The 13,359-nt window shown below is 39.7% G+C and overlaps 1 protein-coding gene across 8 annotated transcripts in view; it reads left to right on the top strand.

Annotated features, from left to right (window-relative positions):
• Positions 1–13,359, top strand: part of NCKAP5 (NCK associated protein 5) — a 558,169-nt gene that overhangs the window by 402,609 nt on the left and 142,201 nt on the right. For all 8 annotated transcript variants that reach the window (XM_053405165.1, XM_053405156.1, XM_053405178.1 and 5 more), the window contains 2 exons: positions 3,661–3,729; positions 9,036–9,074. In XM_053405165.1, the coding sequence (XP_053261140.1) occupies positions 3,661–3,729; positions 9,036–9,074 (108 nt within the window). The remainder of the gene's footprint in view (positions 1–3,660; positions 3,730–9,035; positions 9,075–13,359) is intronic.

Genomic DNA, 13,359 nt, shown 5'->3' with positions numbered 1-13,359 from the left:
AATATGTGTAAATATCTAAATCACTGCATTAGCAAAATGGAGAAGAGTCTCCAGCTGTGTAAATTCAAATCCATTTTCAGACTTAAAAGTTCAACGTTCAGATATATCAAGTTTGCTTTTTAACATGTTCTCTTACAAACATATTGATAGAGGTGGTCTGGTTGACACTGTATCCCTGGACTTTCAAAAGCCAGAGTACCTCACCAAATATTCCCAAGTAAGCTTAGCAGTCAAGGAATAAGATGAGAAATCCTCTTGTGGATCAGGAATTGGTTAAGTAGCGGGAAGCAGACAGTAGGAATAAATGGATTGTTCTTTGAATGGAGAGATGTAGAAAGTGGAGTCTCCCAAGGATTGGTATTGGGATCGATGAAGTTAGGGGTGAGCTGCAAGGTGGTCAGGTTTGCTGATGTTACTAAACAGTTAAGGATCATTAAAATAAAATGAGATCATGAGAAGTCCAAAAGGACCTCTACATATTGAGTGAATGGCAAATGCAATTCAGTGTAAACAAGTGTAAAATGATACACGTAAGGGCAAAAATGTGTATCTTAATTTCACATGTACAAGTGGCATAGCTTTCTGTCTGCCACAAAGTGGGATGGCATCCCACACCAATCCCTCCCACTCTGAGTTCTGCTGTCACTTCTTTTCTTCATCTCCTTTCCAGCTGTGCCTACTCCCCTGAATCCATTGCCCTGGAATACAGTTGCAACATTCGCCTCTACAATTAATTTGGCCCTGAGTAGGCTCATTGTGTGCTGGCTGTACACTAATATGGAGGTGATTATTCCAGAGCATATGATGAAGATTTTCTCCCTCCTCTTATCACAACAATTTGGTTGTATAACACGAGTATGGTTGCTTTTTGGAATGCTACCTCACTCTGTAGCTCTCATCATTTAACCAAAGTAGATATGGTACCAAGAAGTGATGTATGGGTGTTGGTGTGAGGGAAGTGACCCCTTTTTAAAGATGAATGTCAGCCTGCCTCTTTGGGAACGAGCAGTGTTTCAGAGAAAACTTGGGGGGGGGGAGCTCAAGCTGTGCATCTGGTCCTCTTACTTGCATGCCAATTAATTATTTGGATCACAGCATTAATGTGTAAGCACAAGCCTAGCGTAACTTGATTTCATTACCAATAACAAAAAAGCCCCCAACACTTTTCATAGATTGTCAGAACATTAAAAGAGAAGCAAGCAATGTAAACTATGTAATGGTTGTAATTATGTGTGGTATTGATTGTGGTGTCATGGTTACGTGATGTGAAGGTTATGCATAGAGCACCAGGTATCATGCCTGGATTCCCAAGGCTAGCGTTTGTTTTTGCTTGAACATTTATTTTATTTTGTTCCCGCCTCTGGAGGAATTACTATTTAGACTCACTGCTGCCTAGATGGCTTAGAACTTTTATTTGGTCCTAATACATTTGAAAGGGATTCCATATCCCAAAAGACTTCTCCCAAGAAACAAGCAAATATTTTACAGGAGTGAAACAAGGCTTTATATCTTGCAGAAATAAAATAATGAATAGTTTAAATTTATGATTTTGTTGGTTGGTTGGTTTTTGAATTTTCCTAACTCCAAAGAACATCAGTGTGAAATATGACAACATAAGAACAAAATACATCAACCATCAGTAAAAAAAACACACAAACTGAACATTTAATTAACAAGATAGCTTGATGTGCAGCCCTGCTAGGGATAAGAGTCCCAAAAATGAAATGCAAATGCATGGGAAAATGAGTGTCTTCAGTTGAATCTGAGAACCAAAAATATGGAAGACAGACATAACTAAGGGGAGATTATTTCAAAGTAAAGAACCCACCACAGAGAAGGCCGTTTATGCATCCCCTCTCCATGAATCCTGGTAGGGATTGCAAGCCGAGCCCCACTCCCCCCCCCCCCCATTAAGGATTGCAGTGACTGGTATTAGAAGATGCACTGCTGCATTTTATCAGGACCAGAGCCATTTAGGGCTTTGTAAACTGTTATCAGCCCTTGAATTGGGCCTGGTAGCACATAGGCAACCAGGACACATCATCTAGCATTGGTGTTCCATTATCCCATCTCACTACCCAGCTACTTAACCTGGCAGCAGTATTCTGCACCTGCTGCTGCTTCCAGATGATGTTCAAGGACATCTTCATGTAGAGCATGTTGCAGTCCCACAGCCATGAGATATCCAGAATATGGGTTATTGATAACAGGCTGTCTTGGTCCAGGACAGCTATAGTTGACAAACCAGCACTCCTTGCCTATTCAAATAGTTCCTCTTATAACCCCCTATTGTTCAGCTGTGTTGATTAGTGGTGACATTTCTTTTCAGAGTGGCAGATCAAAAACAATCTGATCTAATCTAGAAAATTAAAATAGGTTAATATTCTAATCCAGAGACAGTCACTAGCCATGGCATAAGGAACTTCTACTTGTAAAGATGACCATAATTCAATGTGGAAGTGAAAGTTTGACATCACAATGGCTTGTATTGTTTTCATAACACTAAAGGCTATATTTGCTGTTTGTCTATAATTCCTCCCCTCCCTACCTACGCTAAGGTGTGAGATAGAGCCTAGAGTGCAGCAGAGAGGAGGTGCTGCTATGTTTGCCAGGCAACATGAGATAGTCAAGGTCTTAGTACATTATAGTTAGCCTGTGCAATCTAGAGACTTCATGCTGATGTCACTAAAAGGGTTGACATTAGATGCCCCTATTCTATCTGTGCATGATCAAAGATTTGGGAACTCTGCAGGCAGTCACAGATTACTCTTTAGGTCAAGTGCCAGTCTCAGATAATGAGATTTCAAATTCTATTTCTGGATTCCCTGATAAGCTCCCACATTGCACAATTTGTATATTATACCATCCATGTGTTAAAGTTCTGCTGTTTTCAATGTGACTTTATTTAGTTGGAAAGGAGAGGTTTCATACTGGCTAGATTGTGTCCTGCATTTTTATCAACTCTTCCAGTCTTACAGCAGTGAACTCTATTTATATATATTTATGATAATTGGAGGTGAGCTTATATACTGTCCACCTATTACACTGGACAAAATAGGCTTGAGCCATTGCACCCAGTGTAAGAGAAAAGTGTGTGCTGCATTTCTAGATTTTATGATATCAGAAAGAAAAACCACTCCTAAAATACGGCTGTGCTATCCATCAATGCTGCAATGTTCAGATGATAAAAAGAAATTGCATTTTATTATTGTATCTCTAAATCTCTTAATATTAAGCTAAGCTTTGTGGTTTGGAAAGGGAAGAGAATGCCCCTGACTCATGATTTTCAAGCATTCGAGCTTGGCAAGCTTGAATAAAAGAAAATTGATGTGCAAAATATCCACTGCAGTGTTTATACTAAAGGCTGTTTTCTGCATCTGCCAAGAATAGATTACAGAGATGTGTAGAATAGCAATGTCTGTCGTTCTCTAAATTGTAATGTATTTTGTGGTAATTTCATAAAGCTAATAGAATTTCTGTTATTTGTAACAGCAAATGAGAGCACATAGATTTAGTTTATTGTTTATTTATTTATCCACACACACCCACCCTGAGTTTATTTTGGATCCTGAGGAGGTGTATAGGGTAAATGTATTGATTGGGTTGTCATGTTTCACACCATGCCCACTGATTAATTTGCATTACTTTTCTGTCTTGCAGGCAGAGAATTCCGCACTGGCTATGGAAAATGAAAATCAGAGAGAACAGTATGAACGTTGCCTTGATGAAGTAAGGTGGATCAGTGTTTTGTCACTTTTCCAATAAGCAACCCTTCCCTTTCTTATTGGGTTACATTTTTATTTGTTAATCAGTTTATAATAAAATAATTCTGAATATACTATTTTTGTAGTTTTGAATATACAATTTTTGTAGTTTTGTTTAGGATTCTAGATTTCCCTTGGGACATATACAGGATTAAAAAATAAATAAATTCAGAAGTAGAATAGAAGCAGTGGAATGAGCTCCCTTTGAGACAAAAGAGTTTTTTGGGGTTTTTAAAGGTCCATTGTTAAATACTGTTATTAGCTTCACCTACAAATCCTGGATGGAATGATAGATTTGATTCCCATGTAGTATGGTCCAGTGGTGCTCCTGTTCTTTTACTGAGTGGATCTACCCGAGGAAGTTTGTCTTTAATATGGGTTGGTTAATTTAAATCCATAATGCAATACTGAAAAGTCATTGGATCTTTGCATTTATCTTCAAGACCCATGCTCACTTTGAACAAACCAACTCTGTGATGCCATTGACTTACATTTTGAGAAGTACAGCAATAGATTATGGTACTAGTAATAATCCTTTTTACCCATGAAATATTCTGCATCCCAAATGAAAAAGGATTTTCCAAACCATTTTCTTCTTTTGTTGGCCTTAATTAGGCATGAACAATCTAAGGCATTCCAGACAACTTGGAGATTTTACATCCCAGAATAATATCAACTTGGATTGTGACCCATGTCTAGTTCTATTTCCTCCCCCCCTCCCAAAATCACCTAAGCTCAGTCTGCAAGTTTGTATTTCCCATATCAGCTGGGAAACTGTTGATACTGAAAGTTAGTGGGTCTCTGTCTCACAAGACCCTGCTTAACCACCTGAGTTTAAGACATTCTCATCCTGTTCTTCTAAGAGCAAATCTTGAAAATTGAAATAGAGATTGTAGGGATCCTCCCCCCCATTTTTTACAATATTTGTCAGAAGTAGCTTTGAAGAATAGGTTTAGACATTCATTTTCTTGGGAACTTCCTATGTCAAAGGCTATAAAACCAGGTCCAGCTATACCATTTCCCCCAGCTGGGAGACTATGCACACTATCCCTTCCACCAAGAAACCTACTACCATTAAGTACCACATATAGGTTGAGGGTACTTGCTGTTTTGGAACAAGTTTCTACAGAAACTTTTCAGCTAGGATATAGACCTATTTAATAAACTGCTGCTTCTGATTATATGGATTTGGGGGTTTATCAAGCAGGGAAAAATATAGCCACAACTACAAAATTCAATTCTTTTGCTCACACAAGAATTATATTCTATGTAGTTTGAGGTGAAAGTGTTCCCAGCACTATGCTACTGCATACCTAGAAGTGACACACAAATCTTCTGATCGCATGTGGGCATGCACAAGCGAGCTGTTTTATTTTTTCCAGTGGCTGTGGCAGCCCATATTGATGCCAGGTTTATGGTATGAATTTTGGAATAGGTTTATGGGCAGATTAATAGCACAAGGGTTTGCTGCTGGGCAGACAACATACATTGGAGAGTTGAGTAGTTGTAGATGATCACAAAAGTGGCACTTCCCATCTCAATAATATCAGCTGTATAAACTTTAATTTGATTTGATGGCATGGGAATTACTCAGCTGTTTCAGACTTTGTGTATAGGCACAAAACCTCATCAAATAAACTGATAGACAGAGCTGAGGTGCAAAATTGCTGGATTCAGGCCCTCATTATTATTTAAAAATCTTAATGTCCCTTTTGTTCATATGCTTTTTTCTCTGTTTATTATAAACCTAACCTTCATAACTGCATTACAAATTCTTGCCCTGAAATACAATTTAATATTCTGTGAGTGTATCTACCCATAAAATTCAGTCGTCGTAAAGGGCGGGGTGGGGGGAATCAGAATGTGAGACAATTACAGTCGCTTATAAATTCTGATAGTAATCCTAACAAACAATTGTTTTGAAATTAGTTGTCTATCTCTGCTATTTCCTCTAAAGTAGATAGATCAATCATTTGGATTGAACTTGAAAGTAAATAGCGCTGCAATGCATTATATAAGGATGAGCTTCATTTATTTAAAATTCAATACATATATCTATACATTCTAAACCCATCTCCTTGTCTCTAGGAAACCTAATGCAAGAAACAGGATTACCTTCTTCTACCTCAGGGGCCTGAGGTTTAAATGCTTAATCCTAGTTTCCTATTCTGGAAATTGATTGTCAGTTTTTTGTCAAGAAGTGGTATAATATTTATTCATGTTATTATGCCAGTAAAGATTTATGTCAGACTCAGCTGCATTCTATCAGGGCAATGTGATACACCACACTATAACATCTTATAATTACTATACTAGCATTTGCAGTTAGCCAGACAAAATATAAAGATCCCACCAATGTTTAACTTGTATTTGAAAGCAACTAAAAGCTGTCATTAACATGCCATGCAAATAAGATAATAAAAGCTTATTCTTATTCTTCATCATTCGAAAACATGACCAGGTCACTGGAAATATATCCTGGATTATTTTAGCTCTGTTGCTATTCTTTCTTAGATTGGCCAGAAATCCTCCAAAACTGTTATGGCGAGTTTCTTTAAATTAAGATGATGGAGAAACTACTTCAGCTTTTCCAAGTATAAAGATCTTGGATTTCTGCATGATGGTAAAGGGATTATTGTTATTCTACCCCATTGATTTCAGTAAAAAGGAAATGCATTGTAAATGGAGTGGGGGGGGGAGCCATGATCAATTAACATGTTATTGATAGACTGGAATCAGCAATGACATGAATACTAATTGTATTTGCTAGATTTATTTCCATTCTGGGCATGGGATGAAAAAGCGAACATCAGCAATTTCCTTTTCCTGTTTCCACTTTCATCAGAATTCTCCAACATCCCTTGCCACTAGGTTGCCTTACCTTCAGCTACTCAGATCAGAAGTGCTTGCACTGCTCCCTCTTCTGCTTATGTCACTCGGCACAGCTCTCAGTGACTATGCAGGCAGAACTGCTGCAAATGACTTGGACACAGTCTGCAGAACCTTGTAGGGTTTTGAACATAGCTATTTGTTTGCTTGCTTATTTATTTATTTATTTATTTTACTAATAAGTGGCTTCATGTCATGTCATTTCGTAAAGAAGTAATGTATTGGATGGGTTTGTTCAATTTTCAGGTACACCAAACAATGTTACAACTAAAAATACATGCTAGAAGGAATGCTGTTGGACGTCAGTTCTTAAAGCCTATAGGGCAACACACATGGATTTCAGAGATGCAATATATTTACTGCTGTGGGTTATTATGGCTGCAGTATTAGTCTGTGTCTTGTATTAAATCATGTACAGAACTATTTTATGTGACGGTTTATTCCCTAGTTGCCTTAGGTTAGAGACCAGTTCTGGAAAGGGAGAAGTGATAATGGGTCATGTTATAAGTGTATGAATCAAATCAAACTCTTGGATCATACAGGAGCAGAATTACTTAGGTTGAAATTTCCGCTCATGCTTCAGTTCATTTTTTCAGGTTACATTTTTTTTCAATGAAGTTGTTGAGAAGAAAGTGGAATTTTGTTTTTAACTGCTAGGTATGCTTGTTTTCAAATGAATAAGCTTCAGATAGGGCTCTGCTTTGACAACATAAGGTTTTTTAGTGTGTACAAAAATAGGTCATTTTTTGAACAAAATAAGGTATTAGATAATTAAATGTGTGATACAAATGTTAATATCTGGTGGGGTGTTTGTTTTTTTTAAAAAATCTAGTTGTATACACAATTCTACTAATCAATGTTTTGTAATCTGATGCAAATAAATTTAAAGTGTGGCGTGAGTGCCATCCAAGCACATTTGATGACTGTAGGCATTTTAATTTTTAGTGGCACTTAACAGTATCTTGCTGTCATGACAGATGTTCTGTTTTGTCAATATTGAATCAAGAAACAATTAGACCTCATGAAAACATCCAGGGCCTGGCCTTCTGCTTGAACAAAATTGATGATATCTCTTTCAAAATCAGTTGAATAGTACTGGTTTTTTCAAGTCCTGTGACTTACACTACTCCAGAATTTGGGACAAAATGAGGTTTTCAAGGGAAGTGGTAGAATCTGAAACTCTAGTGAAGATAAGAGAAGTTAAAAAAAAAACACAACCCCTCCAGGTGTGCCTAAAGGAAATTATCTGTATGAACACAGGAAGCTGCTTTTCACCCAATCAGACCATTGATCCATCTGGTTCTGCACTGTCTATAGGTAAAGGTAAAAGGTAAAGGGACAGTAGTGGAGGAAGGGATGCAGCATGGGACGTGTGTGGCACGTGGCCTGTAGGGCGCCCTAGCCGCCACCTCCATCCCAGTCGTGGCCGTCCTCCACACAGGGAGGCAGCTGGCCCCTGCCCAGTGGGTAGCTTTCCCCGCCCCCATGGACAGCTAGCACCACCCTATGGTGGCTAGCACCTCCCCCGTGCTACTCCGCTGCCCCTGGATGGTTAAGTCCAGTCAAAGGGGACTATGGGGTGCGCCGCTCATCTCACTTCAGGCTGAGTGAGCTGGTGTTTGTACACCGACTACGTTCCAGGTCAGGTGGCCAGCATGACTAAACTGCTTATGGTGCAACAGGACACCGTGATGGAAGCTGTAGTGCACGGAAATGCAGTTTACCTTCCTGCCACAGCGGTGCCAGTTTATCTACTTCCACTGGTATGCTTTCGAACTCCTAGGTTGTCAGAAGCTGGGACAGAGCAACAGGAGCTTACCCCGTCGAACGGATTCAAACTGCAAATGTTCGAACTTCAGTGTTACTCAAACTTGGGTTGCCAGCTGTTGTTGGACTACAACTCCCATCATCCCTAGCTAGCAGCTGAATATACAAGTTTGATAAATACTGGTCTATACTAAGTAGAAGTGGCTCTTCAGGGTTTCCAGGTCTACCTGGAGATGCCACAGATTGAGCCAGGACTTTCTGCATTCAGAGCCACTGTGGTGTAGTGGTTAAGAGCAGTAGACTCGTAATCTGGGGAACCGGGTTCGTGTCTCCGCTCCTCCACATGCAGCTGCTGGGTGACCTTGGGCCAGTCACACTTCTTTGAAGTCTCTCAGCCCCACTCACCTCACAGAGTGTTTGTTGTGGGGGAGGAAGGGAAAGGAGAATGTTAGCCGCTTTGAGACTCCTTTGGGTAGTGATAAAGCGGGATATCAAATCCAAACTCTTCTTCTTCTTCTTCAAAGCAGATGCTGTATTACTCAGCTATGACCCTTAGAAAGCACACACAAACACAATCTGATACATGGCTCAAATGTCCTTTATTTATTCTTACAGGTAGCCAACCAAGTTGTACAAGCACTACTTACTCAGAAGGTAAGTAATTTCTCCTTTTCGTGAGACACTGTTAAATGTTATAGTTACCAAGGGTACTTAATTAGAGTTATCAAAGATCTTTATTCAATAAAATTGCTGCTAATTAGAGATTTACTCTGTAACGAAATATCAGCTTAACCAGAGGATTTTCCTTAGGACTGTAACATGGGAGAAAATGGATAAATTCCCTCTCCATGTCTTCTCTGATCCCATTAATTATTAGCACATACATGTATATTGAGCTAATAGAATTTGAAATTTAAAACATGCACATATACTATGACATGTATTTGATATACTGTATACTGGCATGTTTTCTATCAATGTTTAATTGTATTTTAATGCTTGATTTTTCTATGATTTTAATGGTTCTTGTTTTTATCTGTAAGCTACCTTGAGTCCCATCAGGGGAAAAGGCAGAGTTGTTGTTGTTGTTGTTGTTGTTGTTGTTGTTGTTGTCGTCATCTTTTATAGTAAGTGCATTTATTACTAGATGAATTTATTCTATATTTATTTTCTCTATCAAAATTGTATGCTACTCTTCCTCCAGGGGGATTAAAGCACAATCCATTTTTATCCCTGCAATGGTTTGAGCTGGAAGAGAGGCCCAAAGTCACCAACTTTGGATTTGAAGCTAGATCTTCCTTGTCAAAGTCCAGCAGTTGACATGTTCCTAATGAACTCATTCTATAAGTGCCTGTCCTTACGCCAAAATTGTATCCCCACCCCTGCTATACACAAGAAAGAGAGAGATTAGCATGTTCAGGGGCAATCTCAAGGTTTGAAATACAAACAAAATACTTTAGGAAAAATCCCAGGGGTGTGGAATCCAAAAAGAGCAGAGTGAGAACTGAGCATGCTGACAGACATGCAACATTTGGATAGGGAAAGGGAAGTGAGTAACTGAAAACCTGAACAGAAGCACTCCACATTGCAGCATTTCCTTGCAGATCCCACTAATATGTATTTGGCAAAGATAAAACTTTGTACAGATTGCCATTTGTACAGATTGTCTTTCCTGGTCTCACATCATTTTTGCTATTGGGAGGGTGGGAGTTACATATCCCTCTATTTCCAATTGCCAATATTAGGCTTTTTTTCCCTTTTCTTTTTTTGCTGTAAACTTTGCTGTATTTGTTGTTGTTAAGCTTTTTGAGTGGTGCTTCTGCCTCAAATTTTTTCCCCCTGCAAAGCTATCTGGCTTCATTTCTTGATCAGCAATTAACTCTCTTTGGCTCCAGTTTCTACTTAAAAGTATTGTCTGCAGAGTGTGCATGTGTGTCTAATAGGTAGTATAACACTGGGACATCGGCATCCAGTTACCCTCCTACTGCACAGGGGGAAATGCCAGCACAACTTTCTCAGCAGTGCACAGTCTGATGACTCTATGCACAAGCCCAAGCAAGAACAAACTGGTGTTCTGGAGGTGGGGGTTATTGTATTCAACACAAGAGTGGCAGGAAAGAGGTGGATCTACTGCCTATCTAAAAGTTTATTCAAACAAAATTTATATACTGCTTGATTGTAATAAAAGCTTGAAGTGGGTTACAAAAAAATATTAAAACTATCAGTAAAAACAGTTTTTAAAAAGCTAATCAAAGACATTCTAGTCCCAATCACTTTGTGGAGGCTATTAATGGTTGCTTGTCACCATAAGGGTAAAGGTAAAGGGGCCCCTGACTGTTAGGTCCAGTCGTGGATGACTCTGGGGTTGCAGCGCTCATCTCGCTTTAGTGGCCGAGGGAGCCAGCATACAGCTTCCAGGTCATGTGGCCAGCATGACTAAGCCGCTTCTGGTGAACCAGAGCAGCGCACGAAAACACCGTTTACCTTCTTGCCGGATTGGTACCTATTTATCTACTTGCACTTTGACGTGCTTTCAAACTGCTAGGTTGGCAGGAGCAGGGACCGAGCAATGGGAGCTCACCCCGTTGCGGGGATTCAAACCACCGACCTTCAGATCGGCAAGCCCTAGGCTCTGTGGTTTAGACCACAGCGCCACCTGCATCCAATTACCGTATTTTTTGCACCATAACACTCACTTTTTTCCTCCTAGAAAGTAAGGGAAAATGTCTGTGCGTGTTATGGAGGGAATGCCTACGGGTGGCATGCCTACGGATTTTCCTCCTCTAAAAACTACGTGCGTGTTATGGTCGGGTGCGTGTTATAGAGCGAAAAATACGGTAATGATTGCTTGTCACCATAGCTATGGTCTATCCCCATTGTTGGAGACTGTATGCCTTTGGATACCTGTTTCTGAGTATCACAGCTGTGGAGACTATTTTTCCTCTCAAATACTCCCAAAGGCATCTTGTTGGTTGCCATCGCAGGGTGCTGGGCTACATGAACCTTCCCTGTGTTCGTGCAGTTGCAGACATACAGCCTGCAGTTGTTCTTACATTTTTTCAGATGAGGGCTATTACACACAACCTTTAATCTCATATGAAACATAAAACGCCTCCCTGTACCTGGTCAGAGAAAGAGATCTTTCCCACCATCCTCTGCCAGGTTTTCTGTTCGGTATTTTTTTAGTGGGAGATGTGTGAGTTTGAACCTGGGGCCTTCTGTGTGCAAAGTATGCATTTTTTCCAGAGCTGCAGTCTGCGACCGTGTATCCATTGTGGTGCTGGGACGTGATTGTGAACTAACACGCCTCGTCCCGCTTTGTTTTCATCTCCATAAAATGTAACACATGAGAGGCATCTTAGAAGGAGTGAGGAGATGCCTTTGGGTCTGAGCGTGTATTGCAAGGATGGGGGGGGGGGAGAGAGGTATAGTGGTATTGTGAGTTTTTTTCTTCAGGCATCAACACTGGGTAAGGTTTAAATATCTTCAAGTGCAGAGAAATACACATTATTATAAGTTGCAGATTCTTTTCACATCCATCAGTACTAGCATATGTGGGTGGGGCAGAATGTTACAGCTGGGTGAGGATGGTGCATGGGAGCAACAAGATTGGTGTTTTGCTGCACTGGTGGGAATGCTGAATTGGTGGCAGTAGTCCTGTGAGTGCAGTGCTATGGCCCCAACCCCACCCCGTAAACAGCAGTGATGTTGGTATCAGGAGACAAGCTCTGCCCCACTTCACACTGATATCCATGTATTGTGACTGTAAATCTAAATGCATGCTGAGCAGTCCCAATCGCCACTTAATCCCAGGAGAAGTTCCAACCAACTAGGACAGGAAATCCTGGCAATCAGGATTGTTGCTGACTGTTGTACTGTATAATATAGCTGGCAGGGGTGGATCTGTTGCTGGAATTGTCATTTCAGTGTTGTTTTTCTAAATTCTCAATTGAGAATTAAAACAGACTAGCCAACTCTAGAAACAAATCAGAAATGTATTCATTTTATCTTGTTATGCAATTTAACAGGCCATGAATACAAGTGCATACACAAACCAGATTAGCATTCTGCAATATAAAAGCCCATATGTTGTTGTATATTCGCTGGTATATTGATCTCAATATATTTATGCCTAATTTAGAAAACGGCATGTTTTCTTTTTTAAAAACAAAACAAATACATAATGGAGTTGAAGTGGGGAGAGTCTCGTGAGTTATTTATAACTCCTTTAGGACAATTTTTTTCCATGACAACCCCTTTTGTCAATATTAGAAGACACAGGTACTAAGGACTCCTTATGAACGAACTAAGGATATAGATTAAAATGTATTTAATAATGTGATTTGCTTAGTATTGATGAAATTTAACAGACGCTAGCCTACTGCTGAGTAATGCTGCTTAATTTAATATCCTGAAGGGGAAACACAAGGCAGCACTCTAAATGTTAATGAATGTTAACTGTTACAGCCCTCCTAATGCCATTTGGACTGAGACTATTTATAAGAAAGGACAGGAAGACAATACTGTACAGTAAAAAGGAAATTAGGCTCTTCGGGTCAATCACAAATGGCTCCTATACAAATCTAAGTAATAACTGGTAAACAGATAAGTCTTCTACCACACTGCAGCAAGATGGAACAAGTAATGTCACCAAGAGATAACACACCTCAGGGGCATCATGAGATACAGAGGGAATCTGAAGAGCTCTCAAAGACTCCAGAAGAGTAATACTGTGCAGTAACACCAACTATGTATATTACACTGTGAATTTGGAAATACCCCCCAAGGACTAATTTTTTGTTTAAATTAAATACATACTATAATAATGTAAGGGATGAAGTACTGCATACCCAGAAGTATATGAGAAGCTTCTGTTCCGCAGAGAGATCATGGTGACACCAACTGAGAGAGCAAAGCCTTGAGTGATTTATCAATGTCA

The sequence above is a fragment of the Podarcis raffonei genome, chromosome 1, assembly GCF_027172205.1.
Source record: "Podarcis raffonei isolate rPodRaf1 chromosome 1, rPodRaf1.pri, whole genome shotgun sequence".
Lineage (NCBI taxonomy): Eukaryota > Metazoa > Chordata > Lepidosauria > Squamata > Lacertidae > Podarcis > Podarcis raffonei.
This window is presented reverse-complemented; position numbering and strand designations above follow the sequence as displayed.